This window comes from Onychostoma macrolepis, chromosome 18 (assembly GCF_012432095.1).
Source record: "Onychostoma macrolepis isolate SWU-2019 chromosome 18, ASM1243209v1, whole genome shotgun sequence".
In the NCBI taxonomy this organism is placed as follows: domain Eukaryota; kingdom Metazoa; phylum Chordata; class Actinopteri; order Cypriniformes; family Cyprinidae; genus Onychostoma; species Onychostoma macrolepis.
The window spans coordinates 30,926,495-30,950,510 of NC_081172.1; the positions used below are offsets into that span (position 1 = coordinate 30,926,495).

Consider the following 24,016-nt stretch of genomic DNA (forward strand, 5'->3'; position numbering starts at 1 on the left):
AAGTATTCAATGAGTACATTCAGCTGTGCACACAAACAATATAAATTATTCCCACAGATGAAATTTTAAAGATCTGGAATTAAAGAACAAGTCTGGGAAGGCAAAAAAGTCACGTGTATGCTGTTCAGTTTTGTGCGATCGTTGAGGGTCAGGTTGTATGGCGTGACTTCAGTGCAATCCTGGTAAAACTGTAAAACATCAACTGTTTATGATATTCATCTTAGCTAAGACTTTGGTCATGACTGACAGTGTTGACTAGGAATTTTAGGTTACAGTTGGTTCCTGAGCAAATCTCAGTTCTCTGATAAATCAATGGGTGTGTTGGGTACAAGGTTAGGGTCTTCTAGGTCTGGCACCACTGAACCACAAAAGCAAGGTTTCTATTCAACTTACAGGCATCATTTAGGCAAAAAATGGGAATATTGTATATCAAACATACTACAAAACTCTCCATCCCATGTGCTAAAAATAACAAAATCATCCCTTATGAGAAAATCGGTGCAAACCAGAAATTGTAGTGACTGGGGAAGCTGTAGTCTCGCGTAGCCAGACCTTCAGACTGACGGCTGAAGGTCTGGAATCTATGGTAGCTTTCATTGGCCAAGGCCTGCCCATGAGGCCATTCGACCGACATGTCAAACAACCAATCAAAGTTCGTTTCGTCCAGCGTCAAGTTTTGGGGCTTGGAAATGTCGCCACAATAACAGACTGGTGTGTAAAACTCTCGGACGTATTTTAAAGATTTATTTTTTTATCCAGTATCACAAAAATCAATTACAATATGTAATGTTGCTGAGAGATCTAGTTGCATTAATAAAACATGTCGGTGACCATCCACCACCCCCTTATATCTTCCTCAAAAACCAAACAAACATAAAATGAGGACTGATGACAGTGATTCATCTTCCCTTTAAAGTTTTACATAATTGGTTTCTTCCTTGAGCATCTATTTGGCCTATGAGACCAGTAAATGGCAGTTTTCAGGTAATGTTAGGGTGAGCCTTTAGTTATAATGACAATAAAACGAAATGAAATGCATTCATTTTTGCATCTCGCAAACTGCAGATCTAACAGATATATTTATGTCAAGGAAAACTATTAGATTTGGAGATGTGTAGTGTGACTGCTACAACTATGATTTATTATTATTTGTTTGCCAGCTGCAGGTCTGACTTTTTGGTTGCAGCCTTGTAAATATATAGTAGATCTCTAAATGGATATGAATGCACAGTAAGTTTGCTCCACTTCAGACTTTTTACAGGTAGTCGTGACTCTTTCTTGACCCGTGTGGATGGTTATTAATTTTCCCATGATAGGCCATTTTAAATGCAGCCAGTTTTACTTGCAGCAAAATGAATGGAATTTCTGAGGTAGATGTCCTTGGTAGGGCATATTTTTATTTTATTATTTATTTATTAATGTATATAAGGGCATTCAGATTAAGTGACTTTTTTTTGTTAGTAACTTTCTCAATGTGGCTGTTCATAGCAGAGCAAAGATGAAGTTTTTTTTTTTTTTTTGTTTGTTTTTTTTCAAATTATATCAGCTAAATCGCAGCTCCAGTTCACTGATTTGGTAGCAAAAATGATAGGGGATATCGAAGGATTATTTTCTGGTAGGTTTTGTATTGGATTTAATCACTCCCCAATTACAAAAAAACCACAAAAAACTGTCCATTCTAAAAAGGGGTTATTTGAGCTCCTAATATGAAACCAAAACAATTACACAACTAAAAGACCGCTCTGGGATCCAACACGAGTCGATGAGCCTGTATTTCTCTTCCCAGACCTCAGCATCCCACAGCTGTACGCTGTTCGTCTGCCACAGGCCTGTCACTACTGATGGCTGAGCCCATGCACTACAAATGGCACTGATCATTAAAGGAAGGAGCTGTTATTTCGGGCTGTGGTGTTGAGGTTTTGTCAGACATTCCCTATCTAATTTCAGCTCTCCCAGACACTCTTAGTCTGACAGCCGTACAAAGGGCAACCCTGTAGCCATGCAAGCCATCATCATTACCGGCCTGTTTGCAAACTCTGCATCCCCTAATGGCTCCAAATTAGCGCTTTACCACAGTCACTCAATAGATTTCTCATGAGTCGGTCAGCAGCTCGGATTGATCGCTCCTTTTTAATTACTGGCCAATGGGCTGCAATTCTTCCACCTTCCACTTGGCTGGGAAAAACCGTAATCCATAATTCTGTCTTTATATCCTGCATGTCCTCATATATTGTCTTTTATTGCTCTCTCAGTTGCTTTTGAAGTTTGAATGAATTCTACTTCATTTACTCACCATCATTCAGGTGCAAAATTGACAAAGCAAAGTGAAAATACCGTAAAACCTGTACGTATGATGTGCTTGGTCTTCTGAAGCCTTACAGTATGAGAAACGAACACATATTCTGTCAAATTGTTCATGTGGCATATGCACTGGAAGAGATTTTCAGCAAACAATGATCTAAATGTTGGGCTTTCCATCTCACAAAGGTGTTCCGCGAGAAACATGAGTATGTTATGAAAGTGATTTTTGGAGTTAACCGCATTTTTGCTTCCATTTACAGTCATTGAATGGGAAATACAATGTTGTTTGCTGCATGGAAGAAAGAGCACTTTGAGTTCGGAAAACGTTTGTATACGGTTTATACAGAATGCTTTCTGTACAGATTTTTATTTAATTTTTTTCACAGTGTCATGACGTGATGTCAGCGTTCATTAAAGAGCTAAAATATCACTGAACAGGGGAGCAATTTCACAGTGAAAGTATTTGTACAATATCTAAGGTCTGCTGGGTCTGGCGTATTTTCAAAAAGCTTTATTGAATAATAAAAAATCTGTAGCCAGAGACAAGGCCAGATCTTGCAAGACCTGGCTCAAGGTGACAAGACTCTTAACTTGTAGCATGTGACTGAAGAAAACAATAAATTACATGCAGGCAAATGGATTTGCAATTAACCAAATGGACTGAAATATTGGCTCAATCAACTGGGGACCTTGAATTCCAGCAACAAGCTTTTTAAATCAACTGGATGGGCGGTGTTCAGTTCCAGGAGCTAAAAGGAAGGATGCGAGAGAGATGTATTTTATTCTCCGGAGTGGGTTTGATGCTACAGTAATTGCAGGGGTGGAAATCTCACTTCATTTACAGTGGGCTTCTATGGCAGTTGCTTCACAGTTTGAGTTCTTGACATCACAAACAAGATTGTGGAAGAGTGAGTTGATGTGGCCTGTAATCCAGCGCACGGCTAGAAGAGCAGGGGCTTCTGGGACGGGGGAAAAGCAATCTGTTGGGAACTGAATGAGTGAGGTGGAGTTTTGCCTCCACTGACGTGTCTGGCACACCAATGAGGCCCGTCTGTTTCAGCAACGGCTCCCGTCACCTGCTCACGCGGCTGCTACGGGCTGTGATAGATAGATCAGCAACAAAAAAAGAAGGAAGAGGAAGTGCAATCGAAAACATGCCAGGAATGCAGACAAGTGACATACGTGGCTCACTGGCCCAAATCAAAGCTCCCTTCACAGTGCTGTCACTAATGTGTTGCTTTGCAGGAGGCAGAATTCGGCGGTAAACACAAACTGATCCATATTCGCTCTCCATTTCTTTCGCTTCTCTCCATTTGGCAGGGGCTGTACGTGTACATTTTCAACGGCTCGATGCATGAGTGATGCCCAGCCAGATTGCACGATTTATAGCAGAATGGAGTCAGGGGTTGGGAAACCAAAGGTGATAGAAAGAAAATAAGATTTACCTTTGAATAAGCATCAAAGTGTGCAGGAAATAGAGGTGCTGGGGCACTGGCGGCGAGCGTGGGCTGGGTTTTGGCGTGACCACTACAAGCAGACTCATTTTGTTTTCTGAGAGGATTGTCATGCCTTCTGACTACGCAGTAGGTTGGAAAAGAGAGGAAGTTATGAGATACGGTTGGGTTCCTCTAGCTGAAGAGGCATGGTGGGGTCAGATCGTGAATAGGTGGTGGTTGGAAGCTGGTGAAGTGTTTATGATGGTGTGGAGATAACAATGAAGCAGTAAAAACACCCACCAACATAAGGATCACTTTGGAATAGGCTGATGTGGTTCCTTCAAGGATAGTCAAAAATTAGAAAAAAAAATCTGCAGTGTTAATCTCCATTTATTTAAAAAATAAAGTAGCAACGTTTTGGTCAAAGACCTTCGTCAGGCAAACGCCTGCTACTTAAATTGTTTTTTTTTTTTTAATAAAGGGAGATTAACAGTGCGCATTTTTTTTTTTTCTATTTTTTGATGATACTCTTTGATATTGCACCTGGCCAAGACATTTTTGGATGTGCGTACCTTGATCCTTATTTTATATGGAACTCCTTCAAGGATAGTAACAATTTGTTTGGTCAACAAGCATCACTAGGAAAACCATTACAGGTCAGTGAACTTCACCATAAGGCAGAGAAGCATATGGATCAATGATGCATAAGAGTGTCCATGATGAAGAAAAGAAAAAAAAAAACAACTTATAAATATAAATATAAATTATATGTCAATTTTATAATATTAGTATCTTAAAAGTTACATGTTTATAGGTTTTTAAAAATATATTTTTCAGGTTATGACTATGTATTATGAATATATATTATGATTTCATAGATTATTCATAAATATTTGAGCTTGCCTTTTACTAAAATCATTAAATTATCTGATATTTGAGATAATTGATGGGCATGATGGTCTGCAGGGGTTATCAATATCACTTCTTGTTTTGTTTGTTTGTTTACTTTATTCAGTTTTTTTTTTTTTTTTTTTAATCACACCACATGATTTTGATTTGGCTGAATAATTTTATATATATATATATATAAGTAAAGCTGCCTTTTTTTCCTGCTTTTATTCTAAACTACTTAATATTTTCTTTCCAACAGATTAATTCCTTTTTTATGTATTTATTATTATTTTTTTAATGTTATCAGTACAGTTGTGTCCTAATATTGACTGTATGTGTTCCAAAAAATATTATAATGAATTTTAAGAGGATGTCCTTACTCCCCAGATGAAAAATAAATATATTTAAATTGTGCTTTTTCATACACACTTAATATATTTATATTATACTATACTAAGTGCATATTAAATGTATTATTTTGAAACAACTTTAAGTATATTTAGTGCAATTTGAGTGTATTTATTAAAATACATTTAAAATGTACATTTAATACTTCATGAACTATAGTTAGAGTATATTTGAAGCATCGTTTTAATGTGCTTCAAGTACATTTCAATTGTATTTCAGCTCATTAGAAATGCATTAGCATTACACTACTAGTATATTATACTTTTCAGTATATACACACATACACTTTGATGTCTAGAAAACTTTAATGTATTATATATTGTGTACATTTCAAATATTCATAAAGTACATTTAAAAAGTACAGCAGCATATATACTTTGGTGAAAAACAAAAACTATTACATATACTATTAAAAACATACTCAAGTACATTTTAAAACATTATACAAAAAACATAATAAATGAAAAAAAGACTGAAATGCTATGGAAGAGCCATCTTATCCATTTGTAGAACATTTCAGTTATACCTGTATTACTGAAAAGTAAAGAATTTTACATCAGTGAATAAATACAAATTACAATGCAATTTTCTAAAGAAAAAAAAACAAAGATTTACTGAAAAACAAAGTGCAGAAGTGAATAGATGTGTGTGCAAAGACTGAAGATGATAAAGTTCAAGCAACAGAATAGGGAGGGATGGAGGGGTTTTGGAGGTGGACGAGGAGATGATGTAGGGATGGTGAGAGGCAAAGGTGCGGAATGATGGCAGGATGTGGTGAAGGGATGGTGATGGGAGGATGACGATGATGCCCTGGCGGCTTAGATAGTGTTTGGCACATGGCACAGACCCAGAGCATCCCAGTGCTGATAACACACGGCAGAGTCGAGGGAGCGAGGATCCAAGATGTAGATGGTGTGGCTGCCGACATCTGGGGGCCGACCAATGGAGAGAGAGCTGGTGGATCTGAAGGCACAGATGGAGGGCCGATGGAGCTGAGTGTCGTTGCAGGTTCCGGAGACCGGGGCACAGACTAGTCGTTCAGGCATACAATATTTTGCACAAGTGCCTTTAGAAAAAAACAAAACGGAAACAAAATTAGATAACAGATTTTTACATGAATGACTGAAAGGAAGCATAAATTAGCCACCTGGAATGGACACATTGCTAACATTTTTCTTCCAAGATGAATGCCTGAACCGAATCACCCTCCTTTAGGACTGATTCAAAAATCTCTATAACAGAAGTGATACGATATTAAAATATACTTACTATTCCTTTGCTTGTCTCTGCACTCAGATTTCAGTTTGTCTTCTATAGCAGCTGATCTGAAAAACAACAAATGTTAATATTTCTCACACGCACAAAAAAAAAAGGCAAATGATGATTGATGATTTGTTTTCTATTTAAGAATGACAGAACAATGTACCTGGTCGGAAATATAGTCAAAAACCTTCCCAGCCTCAGCAGTTTCAGATGTACTGTATGCTCTTACAATTTAATCTTTGTTCTTATCTGTAATGAGAAATATATATTAGAAAATAAAGTCGATAAGTTTGTCAAGCTTGAACAAATATAAACACCAATCAACCAACAATACCACAGTTGGGTGGTTTTCAAAGATCATTAACCTCATTACAATGAAGCCAAATTGTTCAGGAAATCAGAAATAAATACACGTCAAAGAATGTTAATGTTGTACACGTTATAATGACTAATTTTTATTTTATTTATTTTTTCTGCCAATGCATGTCAAAAACACGACTGGTACAGACAAATAACGTTAATTAAATACAAATCTTACCTGAAGTCAGAGTGAGGTTCCGAAGCCAGACGCCATACACGCTCGCATAAGCTGGTAAAAATAAGAATACCGCTATATTTTCTAATTAATTTCATAGTTCCCCCAAAACAATTTGAATTCTGTCATCACTCACCCTTAAGATGCTCCAAACCATATAAGACTTTCGTTCATCTTCGAAAGAAAAGCGGAGATATTTTAATGAAATCTGAGAGATTTATGTTCCTCCGATGAATAGATTCATCAACGATGTTCACGTTTCAAAAAGTTAATCGCAAAAAAATATCGCCAAAGTAATCCATATGAATTGCGTGGTTTCCTCCAAGCGCCCTAAAGAGACACGATCGCTCTATAATACTGTTTACATTTAGACTTATATTCACATTCAAGGGACATCTGCACGCACATCATATCTGATTTACGAAGCTCTCTGCTGCTAGCTCATTATCACATGAACCAATCAGAGCCGTTCAATGGCTCTGGAACCAATCAGGTTTAGTCTGTGTTGTTTGAATTTAAACACAAATAAACGTTTTTTTTTTTTTTTTTTTTTATTAATTATTTATTTACTTTAATTCAGATATAATGTTGAAATCCTTGTGGGAATTCAGAAATATATATTAGAAAATAAAGGCGTCAAGCTTGAACAAATTTATAAACACCTATTACAATTAATGTATCATGTAATGAACAACAACCTAATCAACCAAGGTAGCATAACCCATATTAAACAACATATTTTAAATATTGCAATGGTTAATACTATTTGACAAAGGTTTGTACATTGTAAATGTTAAACATGTTTTTCAAAATATTGTACTTTTCCAAATATTAAAATTATAAATACAAATATTTAAAATATAACCATGTGTAGGCCTACTGCAATATAAAGTACATTAAAAACCTACTAAAAGTGTAATCATTTTGTTATGTTCTTACACAAAGTACACACAAATATATATTTTAACTAAGAGTAACATAAGTGTGTTTTTTGTAAATACTAAGAATATATTTATTAACATAGTATTTCTACTATACTTTTTAGAAATATAGTAATAGTGTGCTTGTGTTTAGCATATTCCTTAAAAGTGTAATTAATCATATATTTAATACAAAAGTACTTCTAGTATACTTTTTAGAAATATGTTAAAATGCAATTCAATATATTTTTAATGCACTTGAAATAAGCATGTTGGGAATACAAATGTATTTTAAACATACTACTTGAATTTCAAGTATATTTTTAATACATTTAATACTCCGTCTTTTTCACCTGGGTCAACATGTCAAAGAGAATTACATCAGATACGCAGTGACAGCTTGACGTTTGTAAGTAACAGAACATCTGTACAGACTCTTGTCTGTCATTCAGGTCACAGGAGTGTGTTTGCAGATGTGTCTGAGGTCACAGCCCAGCAGCGTGGATCTCCCAGCAAAGCTAATTGTCCGTTTAAATAACATCTGCTTGATTTTTGTGCACAGTTGCATGTGCAATAGTTCAAACATAATGGTACATAAACCGGCTATTTAATCAATTTAGTCTCTATTATTTGATTTAGTAAGAATCATCTTTCAACAAACATGTGCACAAACACAGACTCTGGGTTTATGGGATTTGGAAAGCTCTGAATGTTTTCCAATAACCGTTGGTCCAAAAGAGTTGTGCAAAGTCTCATTGGTTTTCAACAAGGGGGCTTTATTGTTGTTAAAATGTTTCTTAACTTACTTTTAATTGCAATTCAGGTCAAAGTTTCCAAGTCAAAGTTTATAAGAATGGCTTGTTGTTCTCCCGAGAGTGAACAAATGTACTTCTAGGTTTGACGTTTGTTTGCATTTGACTCACATTTAGAAAATTTTAAAAACATCCTCTCTTGTGGAAAAAGAGATTAAATTAAGTTTGATGGTGTTCAGGGTATCACACTTGTGTGGAAATCTGGATCCGAATTGATGACCTTTGTTTATCTTCATAAGACTATAAGCAGGACGTTTTGAAAAGATGTCGAGCGGTTGCATCTCATGATTTGCAATTAAAAGTTAATAATCTCCATGCCTTGAAGCTGTTTATCAAATCATAGGCTAAGACGCTGATATTTTCAAATGCAAAGTAATACAGATTCCAAGTTCTTCACCTATTTATTTTTCCCTCAAGGACATTTGATCTTCCATTAGTTATGAAATCATAATTATTAATTTGTGCAAAAGGGAATGAGAAATGAGTGGGGTAGATTTAACTCTCGCGTCTTCCAAGGATTTAATCCTTTGAAAAGCAAATATTTCCTAATGGGCAATTTCAGCACTTATAAGATAACAGACTATAAGATCATCTGAATGCTTTGCTATTACTTTACATATTGACTTTTTACTTGTAGGGAACGAGCAGTGAGAACCATTAACAAGACAATTAGAAAGAGCAAAATTGAGTTTAAGGGTGGCGATGGAGAGTTGGGGTGAAAAAGTAAATTGCTAGAAGGACAAATGTATAAGAGCTTTGTAGAGTGGTAAAAATTGATAATGGCTTCACAAAAACACTCAAAGCTAGAAGTTCTGAAACCCCAGGTGAGAAATAAATGCATTCAAATTCCTCAGAAGTATGGCAGCGCTAAGTAACCTTTCGCTAGTTTCATAAGGCCAGATGCAAGCTCTCTCCTTCCATTTCTCTGCAGTCCATTTTCTCCCAGGCTGAGATTAATGTTGAGGGGACACGTGAGAAGACAAGGATGGCTATCTTCTAGAGGGGTATATAATTAGCCCACAGGGCAACTGCTAAAAGAATTGCTTTTTTCTTCATAACTAATTCAGAAAAGGTGACCTCCGGAGGTCAACCACAATCCCAAAACTCACATGAGTTCTGCAAAGGTAGCGTTCAAAATTCAGATTTTACTATCTCGTGTCACTGCAGACATGATGCAGGTTTCTCTTTGATGATGGAAATTATTATTTTTTTCCTTTTCCCCAAGAGCTTTTCCCAAGATTTTCAGGCAAGCGACCATAAGTGGTTCAGAAATGTTGTATTCAGGATAATTCACAGAGTTGGGATCCAGTTTTCCCCACTTTCAAGTGCTTGATCAGATATCAAAGCCTTTAGCGTGATTGGCTGATACAGACTGTGCTGAGCTCTGTAGAGAGTACACCTGCCCTAACCTCAGCCTTCAGTCCGTATATGAGGGAAGGCTTAGTCATGAAGCGAGGGGCTCAGGGACCACTTCAGCTGTCAGGTAAGAAATACTGGGGAGACGGGGAGTCACACTATGGCTCAGACCAGGCTTCTTGACATTGTAAAAGACAGCCCAGAGATCACTCTGCTACAGAGCTCGCATATATTACAAGCACGGATAACAAGATCTGGTCACCCATTCTCTCCAAAAGCTTGAGGCTTAAGTAGATAACTTTTTTTTTTTTTTTTGGTTGTTTTATTGTTTCTTTTGTACCAACAACAGGCATAATCAGTTCTTTATGAATATCTCCTTGTAATTTTAGATGCTCATTTTTAACGTTTGGGTCCATCAGAAGGATCTGCAGAGCCGCATTTGCTACACAACAATCTTATATTTAGTGTTTTAATAATAAAAGTATTACCTCAACTTCAGATTTTTTTTTTTCCTTACCCTCACTGAGATGGGCATTATTGAAATTGAAACGTTGTTGTTCATGTGCTCACATATGTGACCCTGGACCACAAAACCAGTCTTAAGTCGCTGGGGTATATTTGTAGCAATAGCCAAAAATACAGTGTATGGGTCAAAATCATCAATTTTTCTTTTGTCAAAAATCATTAGGATATTAAGTAAAGATCATGTTCCATGAAGATATTTTGTAAATTTCTTAACGTAAATTAATTTTATGTTGCAGAGGTTAATTTTTGATTAGTAATATGTATTGCTAAGAACTTCATTTGGACAACTTTAAAGGCGATTTTCTCAATATTCTGACTTTTTTGCAAATATTTTTTCAAATAGTTGTATCTCAGCCAAATATTGTCCTATCCTAACAAACCATACATCAATGGAAAGCATATTTATTCAGCTTCCAAAATTATGTATAAATCTAAATTTTGAAAAATTGACACTTAAGACTGGTTTTGTGGTCCAGGGTCACATATGTTCCTTTGACTGACATCTAAAAGTTTTGGAAGATTAGAATGAGTTGTTTTTGCAGATTAATTTCTTTTTCACTGGGGAGGGAATTTTTGTTTTGTCTTTATCTCAAAAGCTAAAGAGAATATGATATAGCATGATATGATCCTTGTCTAGCCCTATGGAATTAACCAATGAAAAGCCACAAACATCACAAAGCCACTAGCCCCTTGGTGACCAACTTGACAGGAAATTAAACTAAGCGGGGATGAACTTGAGGTTCTTGGTTTAGAGTTTGTGGCGGATAATTAACGTTATCAGCGCCCATTGAGGCAGTTCTAAAGCAGTACTAATTAAGGCCCAATTAATAATGACCACAGCAGGAGAGAAACATGATAAACAAAACAGCCTGTGCATCATCGCTTCCAATTCATTTCCACCAGTTATTTTACCAATCTCACATATTAGGAAGCTGCTAGTATTGAATGATGTTCTGGTCATGAGGTGCTTCTTGATACTGGTAGTAGAAGGACTTGGGTGACTGTTTGGTGCTTGTAATTAGCAAATAAGTAATTTGTAAGGGAGAGCAACCTCAGACCATAATTTGTCTTCTTTCTTCCTCTAATTTTCCTCACTACATCCTCCCATGCAGGTCATTATTTTCACTTTTCATTAGTGGAGATCAATAAAGCAAATCACATTCCAGTTGGTGAGCACATGTGCTTAGTCGCTTACCCTACCACTTCCATAACACCACCCCAGTCCTGACCCCAGTTGTGCTCACTCATGCAAAGAAGAGCTAAAATTTGCTGGGTGTGGGTGGTCGGTCTGTAGAGCAGATAAACCTACCAGGTGGTTGATTACAACCTCGGCACAGATAACACTGTTGCTGCCCGATATCGCAGAAACAGCAACGCTGAATAATAACCCAATAAAACTTAATTAAGATTCAATGACCTCTCTGGTTTAATAATGAAGACAGTGGGATTTGCAGCAGGAAATTAAAACTGAGAACTTATGGCACTGCAGGGGAGTTTGGTCAGTGAAAAATCTATTTTTAATACTGTACATTATTCTTCGCTGATCTCATATTCAAGGATAGTTTGAGATCACTGTAATCAGTCTTTATTCTGATTTTAATCTGTGGATGCTATTTGGAAGCTAATTGGAAATTTAAAAAAAAAAAAGTTTGTCTTTAAAAAGGGACTTTTGAGAACACAAAACGCTTTTGCTGAATGCAAAATGCAAATGCTATCGGCAGGACTTCTTTGCCGGTCTTCATGTATACGTGCAGTTGTGACTAACCTAGCACAGTAAGTCGAGCAGGACGAGACCTCATGGCGGCCTGGATGGCCTGGCACTCGAACACGGCATCGTCCATCAGCTCTACCCTCTGGATGCGAAGGTGGTGCTCGCCAGATCCGTGATCCCCGACCACAGCATAGCGAGGGTAACCTGGAAAACAGGGATGTTGTTGGGTTAATGCCGCGAGACCATCAGTGACTGCTTTAAAAATGTGTTTTTTATGCTTCTGGGTAGATCAAATCCAGGGAAATTGTACCTTGTCGGTTTCAGAGCAGTACTAACTTAGCACCTGAATTAAAGTGGCTTTTTAGTCACTTCATGACAGTGTAAGGTAATCCTCGAATGCCACAGGGAGTGAGTGTTGGCGGCTGATGCAACGCTGGCTGTTTGTTAGCAACCGCTGGAATATCAAAGGACATCAGTTGGATTTATTGTATATTATTTGTATATGAGATCTCTAGAAGGGATAATTAAGTTGAAGATTTTGTTCGCTTTCATGGATGTGTGAAAAACAATGAAAATAACCATTTCTTTTCTAATTCATTTCTTCTTATGTCCTCCATAATCCAAAGTCTTTTCCCCCTTCTTCTGCAAAGTAAAAAGATTGATGACTTGTGTCCCTCAGGACAGTGAAAAAAAAAAAAAACCTAATGTGAGGCAAGAATCAGTGCAAGAACATATCTATGACCTTTCTAAAATAAATGAAAGATGAACAGATGTGTGAGGCTTTCTAATGGTTGGAGTGAGACATTCTGCCAGTTGGAGTGAGACTTTGTGCCTGTTGGAGTGAGACTTACTGATGATTGAGGTGAGACGGTTGTTGATTGAGGTGAGGCAGTCTGCTGGTTTTGCTATAATATGTTCAGCTGGTCCTCGGGCGTGCTGCTCTAGGTGTAGCACTTAGTAAGCAGCACACAGAGCCAAGAAGATTGAGATGTGTTCCACCGATGCAGAGGAATGGTGATTTGCTGTTTAATAATACACTCTGCGGGATGTATTTCAGGGAAAACTGACTGTTTTACAACAGCAAGCAAATCCGAGGGCCTTTAAAACACATCAGCAGACTATTAGCCAGGAATTTGCATACGATACGGAGCGAATGCAGAAGCTTGGTTCATCACTATAGAAAATGAAAAGCAGGGGAGGAGACATGTGATTGTGGTGTACTTTACGGTACATTTCCGCAACCTCTCCATATGAATGTCTTTAACGGATCTCAGGAGGCAAAATACTCCTAATTATGAGAGATTTGCAATTTACTGTGAGACCCATAAAAAGCGCTGTCATTGCTGTTAGTGCAGTTTCTCTGTCCAAGTCAAGACAGTAATTGATGGCTGATGGGCGATACGGATTTAAAGGCGTCAGAAGCTGATCTCAGCGTATTTCTCTACAGAAGCAAGCGCTATGCGTTTATCCCTCGATTTATTTCAATATAGGTTTTTATGTGGCTAAATTTACACCTTCAGAAGTGATCTCGCTTCCAGTTCCTGCTTCCAGTCTCCACGGAGCAGCCATTTGAATCTTTGCCAGTGAATGACCTGTGGCAGCATATTGATTTTTACAGCATCCATCGATATGATTCATGTTCGCTCCAGAGAATTCTCTGTGACATAATCGTCATGCACCCTCGTGCTCTCGGGGCACTCAACGCCAGCAAGTCCGTTTTCTATTTAAAGTGTTGTTGGCTTCGAAACGCATATCTGCTTTTCGAACCGAAAGGTTTAAAACAGCATGTGTGTTTGTGGTTGATTGGGTTTATATAACCGACTCCACTTGTTTAGAGATGTATCACCCGTTGTCAAATTGAAAGGGCATTCTGATATCACCTATATCTCTTCGAGTACTGTGTGGTACGAAGTCCAACCTATTTCTGAGCTCTACCACGGGGCTATTACTGCAGCCATCACTGTAATCTACAGCAATGAGGCTTGAAAGAGGGATGTGCTTTAACATATTGCTGTAGAAAGGAGTGAAAAATAGACTGGACTGGACTAATGGCTTTTAAGTCCTTGAGCCTGGCTGTTGAAATCACTGTGCCAGAAAATGCCAATTATTGCCTGTTGCCTCATTGGATCCCATTCACTTTTAATAGACCATGAAGTGTCTCTCATTTTCCCTATTGAGGAGAGAGCAGCAGACGATTATGGTGCAATGTGTTTTATCTGCCCACATACAGCTTTTAATTTCTCTAAGTGAGTGGGAGACAGAAAAGAGGCAGGATAACCCAAAAAACAAACATTTAATAAGCCATCAAAACAGACTGTGCCCACATCATTTAGTGGACTACTTTGGAAAGTTGTTTTGAAGGTCTTTCAAAAATATGGCAATATTCAATTAATTAAGAAGAAAGGCTGTTATATAAAAGGAAAATCTTATGTTGACACTGGCCAATTATTTACCTATATTTGACCTCACTTTGAGAAGGTCAAATTTTTGTTCCTCGTTCTGTATCCTTGCAGCTCAAGAATAAACAAACAGAAAAGACAATCCAAAATTATCAATTTAATATTTCACTTGTTTATTCTAGATGTCAGAAAGATTAAATGGAGAGATTTTCACTTACAGTAAGTCTCATGTTCATGGCCGTAGCCAGGCTTTGAAAATTAGTGAGGTCCGGATGGGGGGATGGTTGGGGGGAGATTGGATGCTATAATAACCTCTTATTATAGAATTGTGCTATAATAACCACTATATATATACAACTCATTATACACTATTAACACTTTAAAATAGACAGAATTTTTTGTGAAAGAAAGGCGTTTTCTCTGTTTTGGAGGGATTTTAATTTTTAAATCATACCCTATTTATTGCATCAAAATTTGTTAATACATTTCTATAGTTATGGGGGTGGATAATTTTATCAGTTGTTTATTATACATGCAACAATACTGTTATAGTTTTTATTTATAACCATTGCGGTGTAGCTGATAACTTTGTCTAGTGCTCTTATAAATGTTTATAGCATGACTTGTGAAAATTTAACTACTATGAATGACTTGGCATATACTTCTTCATAGTGTTTGCATATTTCATTTTATTCTGTAACCTACTTTTTCTAAAGATCTCTGCACTAGTGTTAAATGCTACTGTTTTTGACAGCGTTGATAACGTTTCTGACAGATAATATGAATTTTTTTTTATTTAATTTTTATGCTTCCTTATCGAATGTCCTAGGGTAGGCTATGTCAGAAATGGGCTTTTTTGATTACTGGTGATTACGGCGATGCAGTGTTGCCAGATATTGCTATTAAGATGAGCAAAATCCCATCAGTAAATAAAAATAAACTGAATATATTACAAATCTTTTGCAAATAAGATAAGATAAAGATATCGCTGACCCTAAACCGCAAGGTCCTACATTATTAACTTTCTAAAGTGTCAAATTAAGTGGGAAAGACAAGTCAAAAACGTGCATATTAGCTGGATTTGGCAACACGGAGACTGCGCTCGCGTCCTCACTTGCAACTCTCTCAAGCCTCGTTCACTCCGCCAGCGTCCCGCAGCGATCATTTTCATACCACGGACGCTAAACATTCTTGCAAACTGTCTAAACTGAATTATACATACAGACATATGAGGAGTTTAATAGCAAATTGGTCATTCAGAGAACAAATTTTATTTTTGAACATGAAAAATTTACCGAGGTTCGGACCTCGGTGACCTCATAGCTGGCTACGGGCCTGCTCATGTTTTTATAAGTGATCTCAAAGTAATCTCATATGCCTACTTGAGAGTTTCAGAACATCTCAAACTGTGATTTCAAAGTCTGCATTCAGAGTTTCAATATGAACTTGAGCGCTAATTCCAAATATAAATATCCTAGTTATCCTATCCACGATAATTGTACTCTGCAAGTCAGTATGTTACAATTGTCTTATTTGTGTCAGTCTGAGAAATAAGAAGTTCAAACTTGGAAGTTGAAACCTAACTGAAAACTCCAATACGTCTTTGAGCAATATAATTAACCTTGGCAACTGCCAGGTTACAATTTAAGGTCTGTAATGTGAACATATAGCCAAATCAAGTGCTGTTTATTGTGGCAGCCAATCAAAGCAAGGGAAGCAGACTGAGTCATTTTAATGGCCATTGACTTGGTTCAATACTGTGTTTATTCCTGATGAGAGATTGATGGGTTTGCTGCAGGCGGCATCTATTGCCACTTAATGCCTAGCTACAAATCTTGAGGTCTTATTTCTCAGATGGATGCAGAATATATGCAATGGCTTCTAATGACATTACTAATTTATCAAGCACTATTAATTCATAGTAATGTGCAAAATCAACTTCTTCAATATGGCTTAGCATTGACTTACTAATGGAACCGCAAGACACGCGTCCTGCCAGAATGCACTACTGACCCATATAAATATACACAATATACAAATACTAAATTATATATAATGATAAATTATAGAAATTATTTGTGTAAGCTATATTAGAATACATTTATTTGTTTGCTTATTTACTCGCTCGCTTGCTGAGTGGGCCAGTCTCTCCACTGCTAACAGGGCAGTTACAAGTTACAAAAAAAAAAAAAAAAAACTCAATCAAAATTTACTAATGACATTTTAGACTTGCTAGAATGCTTGAAGTAGAGATTTACTACTTGCAGTGATCCTGTATTAAAATGGAGTAATCCTAGCTATTCTTTGTGCAAGCCGACACCAGTCAAATAACAAACAATGATTAACTGTGATCTAGAGATTACATCCACCCACCTGTATCATTATCTGAGACGGGCCCTTGTATACAAATGCACTGCCTTATAAACCCAAATATTAGTGATGTTCGGGATGATACACATTTCATCTCTTCTCTGGACACCTCTTAGATTAATATATCATTATATAAATCATGCATGCTTCACCCAAGAAATGCACAGCAGAGGATGTCAGAGAGAAAAATGAAGTAATTCTGTCATTGATCACAATGAATCCCTAAGACAACCCACGTCAAGCAAAGCAAACAATATAAAATAGCCCCATTAGAGTTAATGAATCCATCAGGACAGGAAAGGATTAGTCTTTATGTTGGATCGATGGAAGGGGGAAAGGGCCATGAATGGAGACGTGACGCTGTGATTAATGGTCGGGGGAGTGAGCGAGTGTATCTGGCTGACGGCTCGAACAGAGGAAATGATTGAAGAAAAATGTGTTAATTACATACACAACTGTAATTTTCTTCCATTTGGGTTGTTTCTGAAGATTCTGTGTACCAAGATTTGGATGTATTTTGCAGAAAGCAGAGATGATAAAGTACTTAAGTTCCAAGTCAATACTAATCAATACAATTTTAAAAAGATTTAGGGTGGTATTCCATAAAGCAAGGATAACTTACCGTCACACTCTCATTTGATTTACCTAAACCTTGCTTACTTGAGGTATGTTGTTTCCAAAAACGCATCCAGGAGTAAGTTCAGCCAACTCCGAATATGTTTAAAGAGGACATCGGATGCCCATTTTCCACAAGTTGGTATGATTCTCTTTAGGGTCTTCATTAAATGTTAGTAACATATTTTGGTTAAAATTCCTCAGTGGTTGTGTAAGACAACACCCTTTTTACCTTGTCAAAAAACAGCTCTGTTAACCCTTTTAAACCGGCTGTGTCGGCGCCACACATCAAACCAAGCTGTATTCATGTTACCATAACTCTTCAACCATTTGTACTATCAAAATAATTCAATCAAAATTGCTCCTGACAGCAGACAACATGCGCTTTACGGCAATATATGGCTTATTACGGTAATTTCTTGTGCTCAATTGACTAATGACTGCAGATTTCCAGGAGAGCGGGAAGGGAGAATTTGAATGGCGAGATAGGGAGTATGGAGTTTTGGATTGCATAAAATAATAAACGAAACAAACAAAAACATGGTGAAGGAAGAGTAATCAGCACAAGAGTCAATTGGGATGATTTTTGATAAGACTTTGGGAGCAGGCTGAGTGAGACTTTTTCACATGTGGTGTGTGCATCGCTATATGTCCGTGCGTGTAAATGTATGGGTGTACGCATGTGCATGCATGTGTGAATGTGTGTGCGTTTATGAACAAAAAAGCATCCTGAATGAAAACTGTGCAACCCAGTGTCCCAAAAATACTTGTATATATGGCAGCTAGCCATTTAGGTGCATGTCTCTTTAAAGTGAAAGTGACAAAAAGAAAGTGATGTGACATGTGGCCAAGTATGGTTACCCATACTCGGAATTTGTGCTCTGCATTTAACGCATCCTAAGTGTGCACACACACAGCAGTGAACACGCATATACCGTGAACACACACTCGGAGCCATTTATGCTGCGGCACCCGGGGAGCATGGGGGTTCGGTGCCTTGCTCAAGGGCACCTCAGTCGTGGTATTGAGAGTGGAGAGAGTGCCCTCACCCATAATATCATAATATTAATTATAATATCCATGCCCACTGGAGTCTTGTCAATAGGTCATGCATGTGTTGATGGCTCTGAAGTAAACTAACCCTGGAACAGAACTTGCTCTGGAACAGGTTACATTCAGAGAATAAGTTGCTATGGTTACTTGTGTACCCTGAAAGTTACCTCTGTTTTTGGAACTGAATGTTGAGTTTATTTGCTTACTTACCCTTAAAAACATACCCGGGTATTTCACATGCTGCTCTCTGGAATACTCCCCAGATCTTCTAAGTTTTAGTGGTAGTGTTTTGGTACCCAAATGGTCTCTGATTGATGAACAGCTACTTTCAAATATTTGCATATATATATCACACACTGTATACAGAGCTGGGTAGATTACTTTACATTACAATTCCAAATTACATGACAAAAATTGTAGTCAGTAATCCATTACATTACACATTTTAGATAATATAATCAGACAACTTTTAGTTTACTTTTAGATTACTTTTGACCTCGTTTATAACATTGATTTGACCATAATGATGTAAAAATACAAAGAGTGAGAAAATATATTCCCTTTTATTGTAATTAACAACATTAAATCCATTAAACATTATATTACATCAAGGTTTCCCAAACTGGGGTTCGTAAAGGAACTGCAGGGGGTTTATGAGTGTAATGAAAGGCAAACATGTAATTAAATCATAAAAACGTCAAATTAAAATAAATAATTTTAAAATAACAATCAAAATAATTAACTTACTAAAAAGAATCAATATTTTATGTTTACCTGCATGCCATATGACCATTAACCAATGTCAGAGAACTGTGAACACGCAAATGTGATAATTAATTATTAAAATATGTATTTTAAAATCTCAGGGGTACTTAAAGGGGTCATTGATTATGATTATTGATTATTTTTTTACTTTAGTTAGTGTGTAATGTTGTTGTTTGAGCATAAACAACATCTGCAAAGTTACGATGCTCAGAGTTCAATCTAAAGAGAGACATTGTCTTTTACAGAATTACTGATTTGTAAATCCATTGGTCAAATGCTATGTCGCCACCTGACTAATGACTAGTCTATTGTGTGAAAGTCCACAAAACTGTGGAATATAAACCTGTGTATATAAGCGGTAGATAAAAGATAAAAAAAGAAGAATTAGAGAGAATAATGTATTGCTATTGTGTGAATAATATGTAATCATGTAAACAACAAAAAAGTAACTGTAGTCTGATTACGAATATTTTAAAATGTAATTTACTCTAATTGCAAGTACTTAATTTTTGGAATCTGATTACGTAATCCAGATTACATGTAATCAGTTCCTACCCAGCTCTGTATGTATGTAGTAAATGTTACCTATTGAAGTAGAGACAGTGCCTTTATTTTATTTAGCACTTATAACTAATCTTTTTAACACTGTTATTTGGCTATATGAATTATTATTAGTAACCTTTCATGAAACACAAACACTTTTTACTAACATTTTACTTTACTAACAGTTTTTCATTGCATCAAAACTGGTACTGAGAATTGTGAAACTTCCTGGCATTGACATCAACTACTGAAAATTTGATGTTGTGAAAATCCTCGTAGCAATGGACATTTGACATTGCTCTGTGACTTCCTATAGCTTCCTATAGTTTTGTTTTTTTCTTTCTTTCTTTTTTCTTTTTGCTCTCCCACAAAACGCACAAATCCGAAAGCTACTGTTTGGATTACTGATGTGCCAAGAGTGTAAATAAAACAATGCGTCAAAATCGGAATCAGCATGCTGCTCGGCTCTTTACGTCCAAGCATGCTTGCGCCGTCTCCCTCTCTGGTTCTGTTTGCGTATTCACGTTTACACCAGCAATGCACACAATGCATATTCATGACTTTTATTTGTGTGTTTGTGGCAGCCTTGAGCTGATGTCTTTAATTAGAACCAGGAGCAAAAGGACCTCCACGAAGAATGTGGGGACCGATACGAATCAGCCTCTTTTGTCTGCTGATTTATTAAACATATTGTTTGCGATTTCTCATTTTAATCAATGTTCTCCCGAATTGAAACCGCACTGGATGAGACAAGCGTCTTCCATGAATAGCTGAGTAGGCTGATATTGAAATGTGCAGGGTTTGCATGAGCTGTTGTACTCGCCTCTTTTTTTTTTTTTTTTTTTTTTTAATGTGTGCAGCTGCTAGCTTGGAGTACGTAGTCGTAGATGTGTCAATTTTCTTTATTGGACGCAGTGTTACTTGTTGACGCAGGCAAGACTGATAAAAGGAGCAGCTGTGCAGTTTTTTTTTTTTTCTTCTGTGAAGTGTCATTCATGTCAAAGCAGTGCACCTCCGCCCTTGTACCCGAAGCTTGCTTTTAAAGTACTCTTTTGTCTAAAGCACGGGCTCTTGGCAACTCGAAAAAAAAAAAAATTACATGCCATAAAAAAGAGAGAGCGCAGAACTTCATTGAAATTCTTCATGGCCCTCTGAGCGCTGGCCCACCATTGATCCGCATAAAGAGCTAGATGGGGCTGGCTCGCCTCGGATTGGGTCGGCCCTCGGCTCCCGGCCGTGACTGTTAAACTGCAGCTGATGTGCCGTTAAGTGCCGCTCTCTGTCTCTCTTCTCATAATCGCGAGTCCCGCAAGCGCAGAACCTCTTCTCACCTCCCAACCCCCACCCCCGGCTTCAATTCACCCTCTCTTCCTCTTTGACCACTTTTAAAGCTCTTCTCCCAGTGTTTACACTGCCATGGCCTGGCTCCCAGGAGCCTGATAATGACAAACTTGGGAGCGGAATGGATTTATCAGGGCTCAGTTGCCTATTGGGGTCTAATTAAAGGCCACTATCAGTGCCAAAATGGCACAGAGCAGCAGCCACTGAAGGTCAGAGGCAAATAGACCTGTGATCGCCAGTGAAATACATATTTAATTTTAAGGATAAGCCCAGCAACTGTTTTTAAAGAGGCCAACTGGGCTTTACGTCATGCTTTGCACTGCAAATATCCCAGGATGCGAAGCAGAGCTACATATGTGATAGGAAAATGGAGTAAAACGTTGGTTTACCCTTTATGCTGCTCATCGACTCTAGGGAATCGTGCTATAGCTTCGAGGCTTTTGTTAATCTACACTTTTCAAAATGATGCTTACACCTGCTCTTTTCCCACAAGGATTGCATGCGCTGTAATCCAGGAAATCCAATGTAAATGTCATAAAGGGGGACCAACTGCTTCCGACCAACCAGAATATGAATATGAAGTTTGTGATGTTCAAAGTTTGTAGGCGGATGGAATGGGAATCCAATGGTTGTTAGCACGAATTAAGCAATCAACATAGCCAAGCAAGCAGCACTTTGCAAGTGGGGAAGAGCCACACACTTCACAAGCTATTAACTGTTAAAAGTACTTAAGAGGTTATATTTTAGTTGCCCTTGTCCTTCTATGCCTGACACCAATTGGACAGTTTTTAAAAAGCAATCACACCCTCCAGCTTAAACTTGTGTACCAAAGTCAGATTTAATTACCAAAAGCCTTGTTTAAAACCAATTTGGTTATTTGAGAGGCAGATGAAGAATAGCTGCTAGTTGAAGTGCAAAATTCAATTCTGTGGACACTTTTGCCTTTAGTCATTAGATTAAATTGTTTACATTTTTAATCTAATATGCCGATTTCTTTGGAGAAATGACCAGTTTAGACCAGTATGAATGTCCATGCCCGTTTTGGTTGGTTTATGCAGGTTAGTGTTAGTCTAGGAGTTGATGCTTCGCTGTTTTGGTTGGCTCTCTTGTGAAGACGGTGAAGCATGGTTAGGATTCTCAGTCAGCATTGTCTATCTTGTTAAGCTAATTAAGTTGGTCGACTAGCATGGTCTTTCTTTTAAAGTTGTTTATGCTAGTCAACAAGCACGTTTTTTCCTCTGATTATGGTTCAGCTACCAGCATGGTTGTTCTCGTGAAGCTTGTTAAGTTGGTTTAGCAGCATGCTTTTTCTTGTGGAGATTGTGAAGACTGTTTTTGTACAGTTGAACAATGGCGTCTTTCTTGTGAAGCTAGTTAAGATGATTGACTAGTACAGCCTCTTTTGTAATATTGTAAAGCTAGATGACCAGGATGATCTTTTTGTGAAAATGGTTAAGTTAGTCAACCAGCATGGTCTGAAGATGTGAAGATGACTAGCTAGTTGACCAGCATAGTTTGTCTAGAGACGAAGTTATTTTGTTAAGCTAGTTAAGTTGGATGAATAGCATATACTTGCTTGTAAAGTTGGTTAGCATAGATGGACAGCATGGCAAGAAAGTTTAGACCAATCTTTACTGTGAAGTTGCCTACTCTGTTTGCAAATACCTGCTCAAACATGTTTATAATAAGCTTAACAATAATAATTTAGTTTCTCAGTTATAAAATGTTGTTTTTGTATTGTATGATAATTCAAATAAAATCATGTGGGCAATATTGGTGATTGCTAATGTAATATAGTTGCTCCTGATAAGCCTATCGACATGCTCACTTATTTATTAATTTTAGTGGGGGGTGGGGGGTGCTTTATTTATTTTGAATAGTAACAATATGTAGGCCTACATATTATAATAAATATAATGTACTGTTTTTGCTGTACTTTGGATCAAATAAATGCAGGCTTGGTGAGCTGAAGACACTTCTTATTAAAAAAAAAAAACATTACAACTCTTACTGTTTAAATAATTTGACTGGTAGTGTATGTATTGTCACCATGTTTGCTTTGTCTTTGTCCGTTCATTGTGTTGCTCACGTCTGTTTTGTGTTTTCTCATGCAGTTTCTGCTGACTCCTGTTTTCCTGGGTTCCAGTTTCCTGCCACTGTTTTGGATATGTTGGATATTTCACCCATGATGTCTTGACTCTTCTGTTGTTTATTTGTTTGTTTGTTCCTAATAAACTGTTTAACTGCACTTGCAAGTGAATCTCAAGTTATTTTATGTGATAGTTATATGTATACACATTTCTTTTTTCCTCACATTCTTTCTTGTAACTCTTCCCTCTCAGTCACACACCTGACTGAATGGCTCATTATGGAGCTCATTATGCGGGCCTTTGTCTTCTCAGGTGTGAGTCACAGCATTATCCAGGATAGTTCACGCCCTCTCGCATAGACCCTTTCCACTCAAAAAGCGACTTAGAAAATTTAAATCAATATATTGTTTTCTCTGAATGAGTGAGTTAGATTATTTTCAGATCATTTTGAAGCAAATATTCTAGGCTACAAGATCCAGTTCTAAAAAGTCTTGTGAACAAATGTTCTGTATGTGTTTTATGGCCTTATTTCAGTTACTTTAAAATTTTAGTTTTTTTCAAACCACGCATAAACGTTGTTTTCTCAAAAACACAATCACGTACGTACATGCTGCTCACATATTATTGTAGCCCAGTTTGTGCTGAATGCAGTGTTTTTAGACTTTAGCCATTGAAATGTTAT

General features: G+C 37.2%; 1 protein-coding gene and 1 long non-coding RNA gene across 8 annotated transcripts in view; both read right to left on the reverse strand.

Annotated features, from left to right (window-relative positions):
- The window catches only part of kirrel3b (kirre like nephrin family adhesion molecule 3b), a 222,468-nt gene that overhangs the window by 65,241 nt on the left and 133,211 nt on the right, over window positions 1-24,016 (reverse strand). For all 7 annotated transcript variants that reach the window (XM_058751314.1, XM_058751312.1, XM_058751310.1 and 4 more), the window contains exon 3: window positions 12,213-12,362. In XM_058751314.1, the coding sequence (XP_058607297.1) occupies window positions 12,213-12,362 (150 nt within the window). The remainder of the gene's footprint in view (window positions 1-12,212; window positions 12,363-24,016) is intronic.
- LOC131524307 (uncharacterized) lies at window positions 5,339-7,659 on the reverse strand. Its single transcript, XR_009266966.1, has 5 exons — window positions 6,971-7,659; window positions 6,838-6,888; window positions 6,463-6,548; window positions 6,306-6,361; window positions 5,339-6,102 (listed from the first exon to the last, which is right to left on the reverse strand). It is a non-coding gene; the product is annotated as an uncharacterized LOC131524307 (long non-coding RNA).